Source organism: Epinephelus fuscoguttatus, linkage group LG22 (genome assembly GCF_011397635.1).
Source record: "Epinephelus fuscoguttatus linkage group LG22, E.fuscoguttatus.final_Chr_v1".
NCBI classification, from domain to species: Eukaryota; Metazoa; Chordata; class Actinopteri; order Perciformes; family Serranidae; genus Epinephelus; species Epinephelus fuscoguttatus.
The window spans coordinates 33,879,149-33,899,893 of NC_064773.1; the positions used below are offsets into that span (position 1 = coordinate 33,879,149).

Consider the following 20,745-nt stretch of genomic DNA (forward strand, 5'->3'; position numbering starts at 1 on the left):
GAAAAATGCTTTTGCCTTTTTTTGTAAGAATAAGGAATTTGAATGATTTTTTTGTGTTAAGAAGGGAAATTCATCTATGGAGTTTGGCAATTCAGTTTGCATTTGAGTAATTTGTGGACTCATTCTGTGGTACAATTTTCCTTATCCACCATAGAAAATGAGAACTCCTGTCAGAAATAATTTTTAATATGAGGAGAGGAGAGAGAGGGAAAGGGAGATATATTCACATGCTGGTTTGTGGGGTTTCCAGTGAGCAAACACACTTCTATTTCTGCATCTTTTTTACCTCCTTCTCTGAATGTGTCCACAGAGAATCCTCTAACATCCTGACACTGGCTCCTAACATGCCTTCACACTGACCACAGCAGCACTGTGAGCATCAGGGGAGAGAGGGAGAGGATTAAGGAGAGGTCACTCCTGTATTTGATCTCTCTCTCCTCCCTCTCGGTCTTCATCCCTTGCCACATTCCTCTGGCATCTCCTTTCTGTGCCATTGCAAAAATGACAGATGACTGTCCTCTCATCTGTCTTTGAACTAGACTGCCACACTGTCCTCATTCATGGCAGCATGCATGTGAACATTGTGCTTTGAGAATGCGTGTGTGAGCGTTAGAGGGAAGGAGAAGGCAACCCCTCCTAACCTCGGGATCACCGCTCCTTCAGTACCCCTCGCTGCTGCACATTGAGCCCATAAATCAAACGTGACTGGCGCAATGGGTCTGGGATGGCAAGGTAGTTGGGTCAAATGATTTTAATAAATGTAACGCCACTGTGGGTGTTGAGGGCAACCGAACAAGCCAGCGGCATGATGTCGGTGCCTTCAAATCCCACGTCTCCTTGTGATCTAGAAAGCCTGTCACAGGATCAGTGTAGAGCGGGACGTGAATAACGGGCGATCTGTTTCAAGGCTGACGGAGTTTCATGTTCAAGAGGATAAACATGTAAGTGATCAAACAGACCCCTGTATCTGACTGACTGATAGGCCTATTTGTTTTACCTCTCTATCTCTCACAAACATACATTTTATGTATCATTTTGTCATATGATTATCTATACTGTCATTTTATTATGTTGGTTATTCTGTACACACATATTGCACATCTGTCTGATAGGGGAGAGGGTTCCCTCCTCAGTTGCCATTCCTGAAGTTTCTCCCATTTTCCCCGTTCTTCCTTTGCTCTGGGCAACCAGCAATAGCCTATCGCTTTAACCCTATGGGCCCTAGGCGTTTTTGGGGTATTTTTACTGCCTTCACTTTTAAGCTCATATCACAGTCATTATAAAGGCTACATACACATGCTATATCTTGTTTTTTTTTTTCAGGACAATGTGGGCTATCCAGATTTGCCATCATTCCATGTCCTTCTATGTGCCTGTATTTTATATTAATTTTTATATCAATGAAAAAAACAAATCCGTGTGACTAAATTCTTACATTTTTACATGTATCTCACCATAGCAAGTTGGAAAATGACATATTCTGCCATATATGAAGAGGGGAGACTCTCTGGAATCTGGCAATATAAGAACCATGATGGTGGGACATTCTGTCACTTCACAGCTGTCCAAAACATGTGGTTTGTGCCAGGCGGACATGATTGCCAGTATTTTTTCATTATTACAAGAAACTCCATTGACTCATTCACAAGTCAAAAATGTGTTTCATCTGAAATAAACATGCAATATTTACATCTAAGATAATAGAAAAATAGTCTACCAAGTGCAATGATCTCCTCCAAGATAATATTTGCCACTTTGTTTGGTAAACAAAGTTTGTTGTTGTTTTTCAGTTTCAGTTATATACTGGGGGGGCATTTTGGGCATTGGGGGGGGACACATGTCCCCCTCAATGTATATGGTGACTACGGCCCTGTCATACATGCATAATTAGGCTACAGTTGTCTGAGTGCACTAAGGTGAAGTCACTGGTCTTGTCATACAAAGTTTGATGGACAATATGGAGATATTTGCATCTTGAAAGCTGGACTACAAATGTGGATAGACAGGGAGAAACACACGCAAGCCTAAGACGTGGTAAGATACAATATTCCTCACTATATGAAGTAACTGATAACAAGATTTGTATAATGGATTGTAAAGAAATTCGTCAGGTTTTTATTTTGTAGACAATTGATCTGGATTTATAGCATGATGGGATGACAGCACAATGATTTGTGTGGTATCACTGGAAAGCTCTGCTCCTGCACTGTCATGTGATATGCGTGGCATTTCTGTGCGAGCCTGCATTCGAGAGTAATCCATCCAAGAGTAATATGTGTGCAAAGCTGTATGAAAGCTCTGTTATACATAATTTTAGTGTAAATTTATCATTCTTTTTCGCTGTGAAAACATTGGACTACCGACAAGTCGGAAAGCTACAATTCCACTGTTTCACGTGATATGCGTGGCTTCTCACTATGACGAAGGGTCGCGGAGAAAATCCATAGAGAAGAACAGGTGTGAATTTGGATGCACTATGCGTCGTTCGGGCCCATAGGGTTAACAAGCTGGCAGCAAGGACTACAGTATGTGATAGACAGATATATTCACAATGTTATCTTTATTTAAAAAGGCAAAAAGATGCAAATGGGAGCTCCCAGTCTCGAGAGACCAAAGATTTTGAGACTATCAGTCAACATTGCTCCTGCACTGCTGGGTATGTGTCTCCTTTTACCCTTCTGGAAATCAGGAGAGTACTGTATGTATTTATGACTGACTACAGACCATGGAGCTGACCTAACTTTAGTCTATCTTTAGTTCAGAAAGTTAGTGTCATGGTGGTATCAGAATTCCTTCCTGTGTTCCCTTGTTTTTGTCCCTCTAATTGTTTTTTCCCTGTGAGTGTGTGTGGCTGGGGCGTGGCTTCCCCAGCAGGCAGCACCAGGTGTTCATCATCATTATCATCCCCTGGCAGTATAAGAACCCCGGCTGTCCATCCAATCCTCGCCAGAGTATTCAGTCTCCCTATGTGATCCTTGTGTTTTCCCCTGGTGCATGCCTGCCTGTCCGCCTCCCGTCTGCCTGTTCCCTCACCTGCCTTTTGTCCTTTTTGGTTTGTTTTTCCGGGATCAAGATTTTCCCCCAGCATGCGGAGTGGCTTCCTCGTGCTCGCCTTTTGTTCTGTCATGCCAATAAAACCCCTTTGTTAATTCTTGGAAACCTCAGTGTCGTGTCTGCTTCTGGGTCCAGCCCTGTATTCTTGTGGAACCTAACAGTTAGGCTACTTCCAGAAGGCATGTAATGTTAGCCTTACAGAGATAATGCAAACAAAGGGATGTTAGCCTTGATCTGACTAATGATAACTTGTGTCATCTTAAGAACATGTCAGCAACCAAGTTGTCTGTCCTTTTCCAAATGTCTTAACGGTTGGAAATAAGGAAGAAGCAAATCTGGCTGATGTTGATCTGAAATGAGGCTAACTCCTCTTGATGTGGCAATATGCTAGCAAGCTAAGGTATTTGGCTAGTGTTTGCTAACATTAGCCAACTTAAGATATGCCTATATTAGGGCTGCCCCTTGAAAGTAGGCGAATCATCAGTCGGAGACACCTCAGTTGACTGAGATTACTTCAAATTGAGCAGTTGTTTGTTTCTGGTCCTTGTGCTGTGCAGTGTTCCTCTGGGGATGTTTTGCTATACAGATTTTGCTGCAGAGTGAGAGCTCTTGACTTATGCACTACTCTCTGAGAAAACATTGTCTTCTCTCTTCTGCTAAGAAGTGGTGAATTTACAGCTCACAGATACTTAATACAACACAGTCTCTGGCTGTTGTTTGACATCTAATGTTGACAAAAAATGTTGTTGCATACTTCTGATCCGTTGTTAGCACAGGTAGCTTGTTATCACATGAATGCCGCTGTCACAGTGAAAGTCCTGTTGAGCCCTGTTCAAACTTTAAAACTTTATATGGAAAAACTAAAATTACCACCCACAGTTGTATGCCTCATCAGTGAAGCTTCTCTTGCAGTTTACATCCATGTCTGTGAAAACACAGATGAGTCACACACATTTTCCCCACTGCAACACAGAAGATCTGAACAATCAGCACAGTTTCAAGGTGGACACCCAAGGGTAGTGTCACCAATTAATTATCTGACCAAATACTTCCTCTTCTGTTCCTGTGATATGACACTGAGTAATGCCTTAAAAGGTGTTTTTGCAGAACATTGTGATGCTACAGTGACCTTGACCTTTGACCACCAAAATCCAGTCAGTTTATCAATATATCCAACCAGATGTTTGTGCCAAATTTAAAAAAACTCCCAAAAGCTGTTCTTGAGATATTGCATTCATGTGAATAAGACAGACAAGGTCACAGTGACTGTGACCATTGACCCATGGCCACCAAAATCTAATCAGATCATGAATCCAAGTGGACAAATTGTGCTAAATTTAAAGAATCCCCATTGAGATGCTCTTGGGATATTGTGTTCACAAGGATGGGACAGATAGATAAGCATCAAAGGTATGCCTCTAGCCATGGCTGTCGCCAGCACAGAGGCATAAAAATATGAAGAATCACAAGTGCGGGCTGGTGCTAGTGGACGGTGCACCTCCAAAATGTCCTATAACTGGATTATAACTGCAGTGGATTGTAGCCTGCGTGCAGTGGCGCGGTTCCTCGGTGCAGCATTAAAACAGTGCCCCCACCACTACAACAACAACCAATAACTGCAGCAGGAAGAGACTATAAAGAATACACAGAGTGAAAAAGAGAGTCGGTCTGTTTTTGTGTATTGTAGTCTGACTTTTACCCCAATAAACAGTAAGTTTAATGAAATGAAGTGCAATTTTGCTGCTCACCAAGCTACTGTAGCTTCAGTGTAATTGCTGTGGTAATGGCACAATGTCTGTGTGAGACAGAGAGAACCTTAACTGTTAAATAGGAAGTAAAACTGTCTGGAGGGGGGCTTTAACTAGCACATAGCATATCTAGGTATAACAGGAAGGGGAAAAGTTGACCAAAATTCTGCCATGTTCAAGCTAGCTATGCTGTCATTAGAGCACTGAAGGGGCTGGGCTTTGGAAGGACTAATTCAGTCAGACTAAATGTCTGCACTGAACTGTCTTTGACACATCCAGCATAAAGCAGTGGGACAAACAGCTTTCCTTTAATTTTGCACCAACTAAAGCAAAGTAGCATCTCTTTATAATGACTTGGCATGAATTCACTCCACCTATAATAAATGCATGCTTTGTCACATTCTCAGGTCATTCTAGCAAACGGATCCATTTGCCCTGAAGCCCAAAACATTTTAGGCAATCTCATCCCTGTGTTTAGTTAAAGATTAAGCAACATGCATCAAGTAGCTTTATCTAACCCTGAAATAAAACTCTGGGGACAGTGGAAGAACACAGCTCTCACAGGACTATCTGTCTCTGTCCCAGTCTTACCGTCAGAGCGGTGGATACAGGTATGCTGGTTGTCGCTGAGGAAGAAGCCATCTGTGCACTGACACTCGTAGCTCCCCATGGTGTTGACACAGACTTGCTGGCATCCACCGTTGTTGTCCACACACTCATCTACATCTGTTGGGACGGAGAGACGCAGAGAGAGATAAAGTTGGTCGTGTGGCGTGGTGACATAGCAGCCATATAGGCTTCATAAACAAACGTGTTAGTGAAAGCTGTGTTGGGAGACGTCTGATGATCGGGATGACACCAGAGCCAGGAATGTGAGGGCCATGTGCACACACAAACACACTCACACAGAGCAGACAGAGTGTCCCAGAAGGCATCTGATCCTGGAGCTGAATCAAATTGCTGGCACTCGGTGGTAATGAGGGCCTGACAACATGAGCATCTACAGTGTGTGTGAGTGTGGTATGTGCATGTAGTGGTGCCCAGGTGTTTTTATAGGACCCCACTGTGCCGCTGAAAGGCCAGTGAATTTCCAATGGGGCATTTTGATGGGGCTGAAGTGAACTGCAAACATGTAACACCCTTGACTGGCTTTAATAGGGATCAAATGGGGCTGGCTGTGTGTGTGTGTGTGTGTGTGTGTGTGTGTGTGTGTGTGTGTGTGTGTGTGTGTGTGTATGTGTATGTGTGTGTGGACCCAGTGCCTGACCAGGATGACTTTCATTGTGTTTAGTCTGAGGCTCTGAGGTTCTGGGGTTAGCGTCGCGGACAGTGCAGACAGGTTACACAAACAAAAACATACTGTGGAGAAGAAAGGTAGAAAAGACAGACAGAGAGAAACAAAGACAAAAAGACACATAGCTCCTCTAAGAAGGAATGAATGCACAACTCACGCTACATTGTGAGTACAATGCTCAACCTTGTTCTACCCAAGCTTAGACTTGCTTCTACCTAATTGTTACTATCAAGCCAGGACATATGCAGTATATGACCATAATACCATTTTTCAAACAAAGTTAGTGCAAATACGTGGATTATTTAAACCTCCATTAAAAATAGGAGATTATCTCCTTTCCCATTGCCAGTACCCGAACACCTTGAAGATGAGTTTGTTTTTCTGTTTTTTTTTTCTGGTATCACATTTTTTCTGGTATCACATTCAACATCACAAACACACAGGACAATGGTTAGTAAACAGTGGAGAGCTGCATGAAGGCCAGTGAAAATGTTATGCTGGTTACGTCTTTTTACTTATACTTTACTTATTCTGTCTCTCTTTCAAACTCGATGCTGACTATTTTTGAATGATGTTTGAGTGCGGCTTGGACATAGATGGATGGTACTTTGTGGTGACCCTTTATTGCATCACTCTCAAAAAGAGGCTAAAATTAGTGTGTCCAGAGTGTCATACTTCCATCACTTTTGATCTGAGCTGATTGGAGCTGGAGCCGTTAAATACCTGTGACTATTGAAGAGTCATTTTTTAGGAGCAAATGCAGATTGTAACTTTTCCCACTAAAGACAAAGGCCAGATATTAGTGGATGTTAGTGGGGGTTTTTTTGTCCAGTGGGAAAGTGTTCCTACCTGTTCTAAAAGGCCATACTTACAGTGGGGTGGATAGCCTGCCATTGCAGAAAGGGGAGACAAGACAATCACATATAATATTTGCACACTTTGAGCAGTCTATACTGGAAGACATTCATGGTGTTCATGGTGTATATACTATACAAAACTATTGTGTGAAGAATGGAAAGGACAGCTTGACACACTGACATCCTTAATACTTTCTGACCTCCGCACTCCTGGTCTGTCACTGGGTGATATGGCAGATCCTAAGCTTTAGAAAGCTACAAATATTGTTGGGCGCAGGTGCCCCAATTGGGATGTCATTGTGTTGTGGGGAGGGAGGTTCATAATGTATTGCCTACCAGCCTGTCTCTGCCCAACATAGCTAGTAGTTATGAGCAGTAGGGGTTCAACCTTTTCAGTTACAGTCAGCCATCCCTAATGGTGAGGCTGTAAGGGCTTTAACAGGTGTTAACACCAAGCAGCAACCTCTGCTGCTGAAAATGAAGTCAACTAGTGCCAAAAACTGCATTTGATCATTTGAGGCTGGCTCCAAAACAGAGTCAATCCCCACTGACCACCATGTTAAAATGCCCAACTTTACAGCAGAACTAAACATGTTTACGAACTGGTGCAAAAACATCTTATTTCAACTTTTATGACATTTTCATTTTATAACTCACCTGTTTACATTTTATCAAAGCCCAAAGTTACACATATTTATGGTGGGGCCACTTGAGTGACAGGCTCTCTGCGGGGCATCGCTAGTCTTTGAGTCAGATCTACCCTCACTCTTCCACAGCTCCAACCCCTCATCCAAATATAGTCACTTCTGGCTCCCAAAAAAACAAGATAGCAACAGCCGAAATGCTGAAATCAAGGCTTCAAAACAGCAGTCTACAAACCAATGGGTAACGTTATGGTAGCTATGTCTATTATTTATACAATCTAAGTGGCTGCTGCTCAGAGGTAGAGTGGGTCGTCCACCAATCGAAAGATCAGCAGTTCGATCCTGAACTGCAGATCAGCTATAAAACGCTCACTCTTTCCAGTTGGTAAGTCCACCATCAAACTAGCTCTCCGCCGTGCACTCCAATCGCGCCTCTTTTAAAGGGAATGAGAGGTGACACTCTGATTGGCTTATTGAATGATATACCCAAAACACACCCATGTCTAATTCACAGAGTAAGTCCAACCCTTTTAGACTCTCCGCCATGGCGCACAGTCTGCAAACGCGCTGTCTAACTAGCAAGTGACTGGGACACGCCCATGTGCCGCACGCCTGGCGCTTTGCGTTTTAGACCATCTAAATAGGGCCCTTAGTGTTAAAAGCACTTTAAATGGTCAGATGACTAGAAAGGCTCTATACAAATGCAGGTCCATTTACCATTACCATTAACACCAACTCGCCACTGAAAACTAAGTCATTAACTGTATCTAGATTTGCTGTGCTAAGTGATTCTATGCTGCTTGAAGACACAAAAACAAACATCTGTTTAACTTTCTTCTCCCACTCTGTCTCTGTTCTCGTCTCTGTTCTCATCTTCAACTGTCCATGGAACCTTTTATTCCACCAGTATTAAAAGGCTCATCTGATATTACAGTGTTTAATCACTTGGCTTCACTCTCCAATTCAGGTAAATGGATTGATTGACTGACGGACGGACGGACGGACGGATTGATTGATTGATTGCTTGATACCCATAGAACTCATATTCATTTAGATACCTTGAGGTGACAGTTCGGGGACCCCATTAAAAATGACCATGCCAGTTGTTTCTTTGGCAAAATTAGCCTAAATGTGGAGCATAATTCAGCCCCCTTCCCGACAAGCTATCCTTACATGTTGTGTACCATTGGATACCTTACCTTGTCTAGTTTCACAATATATCACTTGTGGTGGCTTAAGAAATGAGTGTACCACTGCCTCTTAATGACAGTGATGTCAGCCCCCCTAAAGCAATTCCTACCAGTGGCGCCTCTGGCCTCAGGAGTGTGAGCTCTGCATCAGGGGAAGTTGGTGGGAGCCCAGTTTTGGATGTTGGCCTCTGCTGCTGCATTAGCTTGTGCTTAGTGGGCAGGTGTTATACTGATCATTTGCCAGGAGGAGAGATCTGATCCGGCAGGGAGTCAGCATGGTCCTAGATCAGACCCCTGGTGTGAAGAGGACCGAATGCAGGTAATGTTTGACTAGATAAGTTTCGATACTACTTGGTACTGGGTTATCTCAGTCGGTACCCTAAATGTATCTACCCAACCCTAGTCGCAGGTGGGTCAAAAGCCAAGGATCTAGTTTTAAATCCATTGTAAGATGTGACTTCATACAGCTTTATTGTTGTACTGACAAAGAAAAAGTCAGACACATATTATCACTTCTGTAATAAGTAAAGAAATGCATCTGTATGTGACACTCTTAACACTCTGTGTCCTCCTGTCTGTCTGCTTCTCCTGTCTGTCTGCTTGTCTGCCTCTCTCTCCAATGTAGGCTTTTCATTTGCGTTTTTTCCTAGAAACTCAAAGTAATGGTAGGCTTGTTAAACCCCTGCAGAGTGGACAGAGCCTTTGAGAGTTAGTGCTTGGGGAGAGAGGGAACATTTCATTATTATGTTTACCTTGATGGGAAAGACAAAGAGGAGGAGGGCAGGAGAGAAGGAATAGGCTAGTCTTTTATCTACATTCAGTTTGCTCCATCTTCTCCTACTTGGAGAGCCAGTAAGACAGATGTACCATCCACAGGAGAGCAAGCCACAAAAATACCTCCTACATTCATCTTTCTCCTTCTCATATCTGTTTTTGGAAGCAACCCCTATATGTATTTTATGAGAAAGGAGATCAGCTCCAAGGGTACCTTAAAAACCAGGAACAAAACAGGCACCAGCACTGATGCTCCTTCAGTTACAGAGTTACTGAGCTCATTTAAGAGGCAGGGAGGCCAGAAACAGAGGATAGAGTGAACACACTTGTGCACAGTGCAGAATTGAAGACATACTGCTGTAGTTAATGTTTGCTACTATTAAGGCCCTGACACACCAAGCCGACGGTCGGCCGTCGACCAAAGTCGGGCCGTCGGTGACGCCCTAGTTTTTGCAGTGTGTCCCGCACCGTCGGCACTTCGGCAGCGGCGGCTTTTCGGTCAATTGAGCATGTTGAATCGGCAGCGGAGCTTGTCGGTGAGAGAGATCACTCTGATTGGCTGTTCAGGTTGTATTTCCTCGCCCCTGTAGTGAGTGAATCTGCCTGTCACTTCACTCAGCTGACCGACAGACCCGCTGCTTCTTCCCACTTTAACCTGAATAACAACCGGAGCTAGCTGGGAGCGGCTAGTGGAGCATGACCGGAGGGAAGCACAGCCAGTTAGCCTCCGCTAGTCTCTGAGCTAGCCCCAGGGTTGCCAACTTTGGTCAGAGTTCATTTTGAAATTCACACGGCAAAATCCTATCTTCATGCAGTTTCATACAGAAATAGATAAATTCAAGGACTTTCAATGACCTGGGTACAGGGCTGGACTGGACAAAAAATGCCGACATTTATGTATCTTATTTGTACTTGCACACATTTTATTAAAAATTGAAATGATAAATCTTGTACAGTTTCTTTGGTAAGTGCTTTCACCATAGGCATTGTGTACTCCGGGGCCATCTATTACCACCAGGATGTATATGAGAAGTGAATGAGCACATTGATTTTCTAGCTTTGGTACTCTCTTCCAGGACACGTAGGGCACTACTGAGATTTATTTTAATTTTGGTAACAGCATAGTGTGTGCGTATGTCATTTCACCAGTCATAGTGGGCCGCCATGGCCAAAAATGCCAGGGCCATTTTTTTTGTCCCAGTCCAGCCCTGCTGTATACCTCCAGGGTTTCTGCAAATTATCGTGTGACATTATGATCTCGCGATCCAGCTGTTCGCATGCAGCACGCAGCTAAAGTTCCAGTGGATATTGACGTCCTGCATGCGACAGATCCAGTGGACATCCAGTATGCGGTCGGGGCGCTACTGAAGACATCAAACTACCAGTGAGCCGACTTACTTTTCTTCAAGTTCAGTCAAGAGTCCCTCAGTTCACTTGAAAAGTCACGTCCTCCCCGGCGCGTGAAACGACCCGTAGTCGGTTGACTATGGGCCATTTCACGCGGCGGGGAGGACGTGAAACGGCCCGCAGTCGGCCGTAGTCAGTTGACTACGGGCCGTTTCACGTCCTCCCCCGGCTGTGAGACTAGAGCTGCCCAATCAAAGCACAAATATGGATTGCGCACCAATCAGAGAGTAGTTTTCCACAGAAACATTTGGCTGCACTCCATTTCACTCAACCAGTATGTCGGTCAGGCGGGGTCTGCCCCTCTCCTCTCCTCCCCCCTCTCTGAAGTCTGGCTGCAGACTTCAACTCCGCCCACCCGGCACGCCGGCTGTTTGAAATAAATTTAAAATACTCAGCTGCCAGCCTTTCTTCCAGCGTTCATCGCTGGCGTGAGAATTGATTGGGCAGAGTGAGACCGTGAGATGGAAGGTGAATGCATGTGTCATACGCCAGATGCGTGAGAGTTGGCAACCCTGTAGCCCCGGCTCTCTGTTTGGATCCAACCGGAGCACCAAGCCCTGGTTTGTTATTCAGGTTAAAGTGGGAAGAAGCAGAGGGTTTATCGGGCAGCTGAGTGAAGTGGAGCCTGCGGAGGAAACACCGGGACCGTCTGGATGTAATAGTCCATGGAGGTGCTGCGGTGCTTGGCTTCACAGATAGGTAATACCTCAGCTGTCAGGATGTACCACTCTCTCACTCCACTCTCTCTCACGCAGGCGCAGAACTTAAGTGCCACTTGGCCGTCAGATGTAGTCCGTGTAGTGTGTTCAAATGCAACTGACACAGGGCGACGTGAGGCGACGTGAGGCGACGTGAGGCAACGTGAGGCGATGTAGGCGATGCAACAATTGGCTTTCGTCGTCGCTAGTTCTTTGACGGTTTGGTGTGTCTGCACCTTTAGAGTCTTTGCCAAACACTTGCCAACTGCTGACTCTATGGTACCCCTTTCCTCTCTGAGGTGTGCCTCTGCACCTCCCCGCACCATTTTAACAACACAATTACATAACTTTTACACTTGGTTCAGTCTTTGAGCTGTGACGTCCAGCATGATGTCCGAGGGCTTGGAGTCATGCTTCTAGACTGAAAACTACTCATTTGGGGGTTGCCATGTGATTTTTAGCTTTTTAAGTCCAGTCACATGAAGCAAATGAAACTCTGTAAGCATTCAGGGGCTCAAGTTTACTTAAATTCAGCCCATTGTAGATGGAGGCGTACCAAAAGGTTCAGTTCCAAAATTCCAGCTTTCCCAGACCATTTTGATTTAAGGATTATGGTCAGTGTGATTTACACTCACGCCCCACCAAACTAACCCATATCCAAGATTCCAACCTTACCAAAATCTGGGGATTACCAAATTATAATTCCATAGACTTTTCCACTTTGCAAACGTTTTTGGGATCGAATCCCGATAACTGCAGAGCTGCCCCCAAATCCTTTCTAAATGCCCTATCATCTCATGGCCATCATTTTCACTTAATGTACCCTGGATAGTGCATGAATGAGAGTGCAATCAAATTTGAAGCTGACTTCATGCTGGCCTACACATAAACCTCCAGTTCCTGTGTAAATATACTGGTGTATTAGTGCCGCACAAGTCGTCGTGTCCTCGCTGCACCCTGGGCTTTGTTTTCATTTCACTTCCTAATGCTGTTTTAAGCAAATCTCATGGTTTAGCAGATGTCATTAATATGACTGATGCATTTAATTTTCAGGCTGGAAGGGAGAAAGACAGAGAGAGAGAAAGAAGAAATGGAGACATCTCCACATGCAATTGATCTCTGCCAACATTTCTACATAAACACAGGCCACGGGGCCATTTTTGCAAGTTTCAACCAGAGCCTGACTGTTTTGTTTGATTGTGCTTGTGTAAACTTGCGTGAATTTTGTTTAGACAAAATGAGGATGTGCTTGACACATCAGGGAGGGGGGGTGAGAGTGTGGGGCTGGAGAGAGGTGAAGAGAAGAGGGAAAGGAAGAGAGTTGGAGGTGAAGAGTAAGGGTGGAGAGGCTCAAGGGCAGGTGTGGGCAATTAATTTCCCAAGGGGCAACATGAGAAACTGGGACTATTGTGGAGAGCCGAACCAATGGGCTGAACTTAATTCTGTTCAATATCAATTTTATCGCTTTATAAAAAGTGGTGAATTATATGGCTTTGAGCTGCTACTGGTAGGAATACATGGTACAATAATACCATAAAAATGTGGAGTAGGTCAAATATAGCAGTAAAAAATAGTAAAAACTCCAATCATTACATCACTATTTCATTTTATTTTTAACATACAGAAAATGTATGTTTTGCGGTATGATAAAGGGAAATTTCAGTTTATTTCAACCTGTCTCCTATCGTCCTAAATTTGTTTCAAGTGACTAGTGACATAGAAATAATAGTTAGCATGTTAGCCGTTAGCCTAGATACAGCCGGGGCGCATAGTAGCATCAGACCTGTTAAAATGTAAATGAACGGGCATACCTTCAAGTGCAAAGTTAGTCCACTAAACAAGCTTTTTCTCCACAAAGACCGCCTCGTATCGTTAGGATAAATGTCAGAGAACATATAGAAAATGACATGTAAACGTGTTGTCTTACCTTACCGGTGTTCTGCCATGTTTGTTTACCCCTTTAGCTCTGCTTTCCAAAGTGCGGCTAGGAAAGCATCAGCCACCTCACATTACCTTTGACTTTAGCATACAAATACTTAGTTGTTCATGTCTTGTTAAAAATTCTGTATCAACCTTTCTTTTTTTTACTGTAAACTGACATTTTTGAGGGCTAACAACTAACTCAGCATCTCATGTCAAAAACACAGTGAGGGTGCATAAGCATACACTCACGTACATAAATTGCCTTCAAAATAAAAGCAATGCAGTTGAACTGCGTGCATGCCATGCACTTGTTTAGCCTTTGATTTCTAATTTCTGATTGATCTCACGTGAGCCCACCATGGACTGCCAAAGGGCTGAATGTGGCCAGGGGGCCGTAAAATGCCCATGTCTGCTCAAGGGGAAACAAGAGATTTGTAAGTAAAGATGCAAACAAGTGAAGAATGTCATTTATGAGACCTTTAGTCTAGTTCTAGTCTGATCCTGAGACAAGAAGCAGTCTGACAAGGTAGGTACCTGTTAGTCTGTTGTCGCACAGTGTTGTAAAGCACTATGGTTTATTAAAGAGACATGTTTTAATCTGATCTTCAGTGGATTATTTACTGACATAATAGGTTCATATTTTACAACCCCAATTCCAAAAAAGTTGGGACATTGTGTAAAACGTAGATGAAAACAGAAAGCAAAGATTCACAAAATCTTTTCAACATATTTTCAATTGAGTACATCAAAAAGACAAGATATATAATGTTCAAACTGATAAACTTTTTTTTTTGTAAATATACATTCATTCTGTATTTAATGCCTGCAACATGTTTCAAAAAAGTCGTGGAATGCTCAATAACACCTGGAACATTCCACAGATAAACAGGTTAATTGGTAACAAATTAAAGTATCATTATTGGGTATAAAGAAGCATCCTTGAACGGCTCTATTGTTATCAAGCAAGGACAGCACACGGTTCATCACTTTGTGAAAAACTCTTAAGATTTTTCAACCACAATTGCAACAAATTTAGAGATTTCACCATCTATAACCCATAACATCAAATTCAGATAACATGAAGATTTAAAGCATCTGGAGAAATCTCTGTACAGATGGGGCAAGGCTAAAAAGCAACTTCTTTCTTCTTTTTCGATTTCTCTGGGTCCTGAACTCATCTGAGATGGACTGACACAAAGTGGAAAAGTGTGCTGTGGTCTGACGAGTCCATCATGGACATTGTGTCCTCCAGGCTAAGGAGGAAAAGGACTGTCCAGATTGTTACCAGCTCAAAGTTCAAAATTAGCATCTGTGATGGTATGCGGGTGTGTTAGTGCCCATGGCATCATGGGTAACTTGAACATCTATGAAGGCACCATGAAAGCTCAAGGTACATGCAGGTTTTGGATTTGCTGCCATCCAGACAACATCTTTTTCATGGACATCCATACTTTTTCCAGCAAGACAATTAGACACATTGTGCATGTGTTCCATGTTGGCTTCGTAGTAAAAGAGTGAAGGTACTAGACTGATCTGCCTGCAGTCTAAACCTGATTACCACTGAAAATGTGTGGAACGTTATGAGGTGCAAAATACAGCAAGAGAGATCTTGGACTGTTGAGCAACTAAAGTCTTATATCAAGCAAGAAAGGGAAAGAATTTCACTGTCAAAACTTCAACAATGAGGCCATGTTTACATGAAAACGATTCACTGAAAACAGAATCGTTTCTCATTTTCATTTGAAAAAGTTCTTTGTTTAGACGGTAACGTTTTGATAACAATCGCCGTGCACACAGATCTGTAAAAATGACCAAAAATGTTGCAGTATACATGCCAGGCCAGTAGTTGGCGGTGTGACGCTTGCGCTTCCTTCTACAGAGCAGCAATGTATAAACAAACAAAATGGCAACCGCACAAACGCTTGTCTGGATGGACGACAAGGTGGAGTTGCTACAGTAAATCTACAGTATGATGGGGAAGCGTTAATAAATTCAATAGAGTGAGCAGCGCAAGCAGAGCTCAGGAGTCCGCCATTGTTGTTGTGATGGTCGACTTCCTCGCACATACCTAGTGACTGGAAGCATAATGCGCATGTGTGAAAAGTCTCCGTTTTCAGAGGAACTGCATATTGCAAGTCAACATGACAACAGAGACAGTGCTATTTCCAAAAAAATGCACTCTGGAACCTGTTTTCAAAACATTGCGTTTTCAGGCACCCAAAACGCCTCTGTTATGTAAACAATCGGCCAAAACGCAACCAAAGTTTACGGTTTTCAGTTGAAATTGTTGTTGTATAAACAGGACCTAAGTGTTCCCAAACACTTCCTAAATGGTATTTAAAGAAAAGGTGATGTCACACAGTAGTAAACATACTCCTGTCCCGACTTTTTTGGAAGGTGTTGCAGGTCTAAAAGAATTTGCAAATCATTGCATTCTGTTTATATTTACATTTTTAACAGCATCCCAACTTTTCTGGAGTTGAGGTTGTACACTGAAATAGTGTTTTGTGGTTGGATGGTTGTTCCTGTCCATACTGGCTGTCAAGGGATTCTTACTTAACATGATGTCCATTATTTTGTACAAAAATACATTCTTAAAGGGAAACATCCCCTGAAATAGGATTCCAGTATATTATTTCCATGACCCTGGAAAGTTCAATCAATATTTGTGAACATGAGCTATTCTCTCTCTCTCAAAGTTGGATTTGTGGAGCCACAGAATGCTTGTTTCCCCTTTTATTTATGTACCCAAATGAGTTTTACTTAATAGAAAGAATCACAATGTTTGTTTTCAGTCATTTCTGGGTAGAAAACCCCCATGTCACCTACATAAACTCAAACAGCACTGAGCAAAGTTTTAAGCCAACTACAAAAAGAAGAAAAAAAATCAGTATTTTTTTCAGTGAATGCTTTATTTATAACATTTTTCCTGCTATACCTTGCTGTCAGACAGCCATTTCTGATGGGGAACTGAAGCAGTTGAAAGCGTCCAGACTCCATTGACAAAAACAGTAATTTCACCAGCAATTTTTTACGTGGCTAGAATACATTTTGTGGCAGCCCCCTTGCTAAGCTTTCATGCTGGTAGATTTGGTTTACTAAAGACACTAGCAAAGCAACACAGTACTCAAAATGAGCACAGCAGAACTATCAGATAGGTTGGACCACCATGTTAAGATAAGATAAGATAGTACTTTATTGATCGAAACTGGGAAATTCTTACGTTCATGGAAAAGGTTACAATCAGCAGTCATTCCCAGACAGAAAGATCTGCAGTAGTCACAGGTATTTATCGGCTCCAGCTCCATCGGCTCCAGTTGACAGTGATGGAAATATGACACGCAGGTGGACGAGCTAATTCCCGCCCCTTTTCCAATAAGATGCAATGACGAACTGCAACAAATTCCATCAGTCTTTATCTAAGAAGTACTCAAACATCCTTCAAAATGTAGTCGGCACAGAGTTTGAGAGAAAGGCTAAATAGGTACCAGATATAAAAAAGAAGTAACCCCCGTAACATTCTCACTGGCTTCCATGCTGCTTTCTACTCTCTACTAACCTGCTCTGCAGCATGTTTGTGATGTCATGGTGTGATGTCTCACGGTTGTATTTTAGGTAAGCTACAGTTTACTTCCATGTGTGTCCTTATAGCCAACAATGCTTCAAATATGGATATTGCTACAAAGAAGCTTCAAATCCTAAAACGTGCGTCACACACATTACCCCTGCCAGCAGAGAAGATCTATAATCAGATTAGTGCCACCAATTCAGTATCTGGCCAAATGTCTCCCCTTCTTTTCCTGAGATATGATGTTGGGTAATGGCCAAAAAAACATTTATTTTTTTTGCAGGACATTATAATGTCACAATTAAGTTGACCTTTGACGTTTTAGATATAAAATGTCATCATTGTTTTCCTATTGAGCTGCAGTGCATGAATAGCAACGTAAAAAGACCTAAAGACTGTAACTTTGGAATACAGTCACTTCATTTGTGTAACTTGGCTGACTGTAGTCTCAAATGAACTTTATAAATATTTGAATACATTTTTGCACAGTAGGACTGTGGTTTTTACTCACTGTCACTTACTCTAGTAAGTTCAATGGATAGTGGTCAGTATGAAAAGCAGGAATCATTACAGCAAGTAAAACCTGTGTCAGTGTTCATATGGGTGCCTGATGTCTGTTACAGAAAGCCTTGCAAATCTGGGGAACTATCTCTTAATTTGTCTAACATTTTACTCCCTTATTTTAAACAAGTCAAGTGTCTTTCATGAATGTGAATTTGATAGCTCCATGTGAGCTTTTCAAACTTTGCCTCAGTTTACATGTCCCTTCTCTCCCCCTTCTGCTCCATCTCCCACCTCCTGTCTGTTACATGTTGGAACTCTCTGTGACATGCTGCGGTCGCTGACTCCCCGCAGTGCAGCCACCTCTCAGATCTCGCCGTGGAATGAAAAGGACGCGTCGGAAGGAAAATAAACTTACGCAAGCGCTCCAGACATTCACAGAGGGCAACGAACCATCGACACATTGAGCCCAGCTGTGTCCATGCCAAAACCAAATAAATAAAGTCAAAATCAAAAGGAAGAAAGGAACCAAACAGGACCGCTCTTTAATCAGACTACAATTAGGCAATCTTAAATCAATTAGTGCCCTAACTTGTTGACACAGTGCATCTGGGAGATGATGGAGTGACTTCCTGGCTGCTCACGCAAACTGATTGCTTTTTTTTTTTTCCCAACATTCCAATTTTCTAAAGTGAAGTTTGTCATCTGAGGCTCATTCAGAACACCACAAAGTCCTGAGGTTTGTCAATATCATGCTTTGGGTATATTAAAAGCCACAAAGTCTTTATTGTTTTTTACAGGCAAGCCCAGAGCGTGTGAGAAAAATAAGAAATAAATTGAGTGTGAACTTTGATGGAGAAACAAACAAGTCGGATAAAAATGTTGCTTTCAGATGGAGCTGTTGCATTTTGACACTGCAGACTCCAAGTACATTGCAGAGGGTTTACACCAAAGCTCATTTCCCCTCCAACTGCATTGAGCTTCAAGGTTTCACTCTGCTGCTGTCAAATTGACAGACCTGAACCTAAAAGCTTACTACAACAAATGTCTTCTGAGGATATATTCCCAGCTATGATTAATGAGTCACAAAGACGACAGGTCCTACATTTCTGCCACTCGTGGAAGACATATGATTTTAATTTACAGCATCTTTGAACTCATCGATGCTAACTCAAGCCACGGTGCTGATGTATGATGTTATGACAACTTGTCACATGAGAGACGAGACACTTTCTGTCTTTGGATGTACACATGCTGCCAGTATTAATTGTGTGTATGCACGTATAAAAGGGATGAGAGAGGGAGCATGTGCGATCGTGTGTGCCCTCATTCATACAGTAAATCTCCTGCTGAATGAGACACTTGAGAGTGAGACATTATAACAAACACTGAGGTCCTTGTTGATGGGCGGCTCGAAGACGAAGGGCTGGAGCTGCGCTTAAACTGCGGTTTGACAATAGGCCGACATGTCAGTCTCTCAGAGTTCTGTTTATATGGTTACCATGCATCACAGGGCACTATTTACCTCTGCAGTTAGTGATGACAGTAAACATAAAGCATCAGAGAGGCTGCTGACGATACGGTATCCATGAGTCAATACACAGGAACGCATTACCCAATCTGCAGAGTCGTATATCTTCTCAAAGTGGGCTAAATATAGATATAAAATAACACACATCATACCTGAAATACAAGCTAATCCTCTGAGCAGCAACTTCATCTGCCAGCAATGGCTTCTTTATTATTATTTTCATTTTTATGGGGTTTGCAGTGTGAAATGCAACTATTTTGTTCCAAAATGAGATTTGCAAAAACAGACATACAGCTGGCAGACTCCTTATAAAACTATGAGCCAGCTCAACACCTTTACTTACAAACAAGCTGAGTTTGTCTGTTTCTGAAATAATGATTGTCTGGTGCACTTCAGGTAGCAAAAACAAGTAGTCATGAACTGAGTAAAATAATAATAATTTATTGTTAAATCAATGGATTTACTTATTAAGTTCTGAAACAAGTATCTCAACCAGTGTCTAAAACTCACTATGAATAGTGATAAAATCATGTCTGTCCTATTGCAAAGACACATGATGAAAAGTGAAATATTGTAGTAAAGGTCAAAGCACAATAAACACACAGGGAGGAAATACCAAATGTAGGTTTAACATGTTTCAGATTCAGTGTCTCTGTTCCTAATTTCATTTTGTTTCATATTCAACTTCAACCCATTATTTAATATCTAGAAGGAAATATATATTAATGATGCTCTAAAAGAAAACCTTATGTTGCTTATGATGTTTTCCAAACAGACAAATTTCCAGTGTCTGATTAAAATCACGAGTTTTACTTTTCTTTAGTGTGCTCCCATGATCTTGTTTGCTTTGTGTTAGGTGGTCATTAAACTCAATACAAGCTGTTTTATGTAAGGATATCAATGGTTAATCATTAATTGGTTAACCACAGAGAATATTTTTGACCGGTTAGGCATGTGGGTCTGTAGATTCATTTTGCAACTCTTCAGTTTACTGCACTACACACCAACTGGGTCTGGTGGGATACAGACAGCTGGCTAGCCATATTAATATGCAGAAACATAGTTTCCACTGATTAGTTAGCCTTGACTGCTCTGCACTGTGCACCAACTGGGTTGGGTGGGAGCCAGCTAGCTGCATCGGTCATTTGCAGATTACCGCCAGATCGTCACGGTGAGTAAGCGGCTCAATTTTTACTTGTAGTAAACTACTTTTAGCTGTGTCAGCACCATTAGCAGTGTCAACACAGCTAACAGTGCACAGTTAACCATGCAAAAGGGGTTTTGCAGCTAAAAATGAAGCCACTTAAGCCCCATTTCAACCACCTCTTTGCCAAACAACCCATTGTCATGGAAATGACAATGACTGACAGGCTTCTCAGCCCCAAAGTGTATGTCACGTTCATGGGCATCAGGGAAAACACAGAACTATGTACGGTTATACAATATCTAAAACTATAGAGTGATAACTTAGATACTGCGTGTGTGTGTGTGTGTGTGTCTGTGTGTGTGAGTTCAGAAAAGCCTTTAACATCTTCAGTGTGCATCTCTCCACCACC

At 42.4% G+C, this 20,745-nt stretch overlaps 1 protein-coding gene across 2 annotated transcripts in view; it reads right to left on the reverse strand.

The window, feature by feature from the left end:
- scube1 (signal peptide, CUB domain, EGF-like 1) overlaps positions 1 to 20,745 on the reverse strand; it is a 221,054-nt gene that overhangs the window by 141,529 nt on the left and 58,780 nt on the right. For both annotated transcript variants that reach the window (XM_049567062.1, XM_049567060.1), the window contains exon 4: positions 5,394 to 5,528. In XM_049567062.1, coding sequence (XP_049423019.1) covers positions 5,394 to 5,528 — 135 coding nt within the window. The remainder of the gene's footprint in view (positions 1 to 5,393; positions 5,529 to 20,745) is intronic.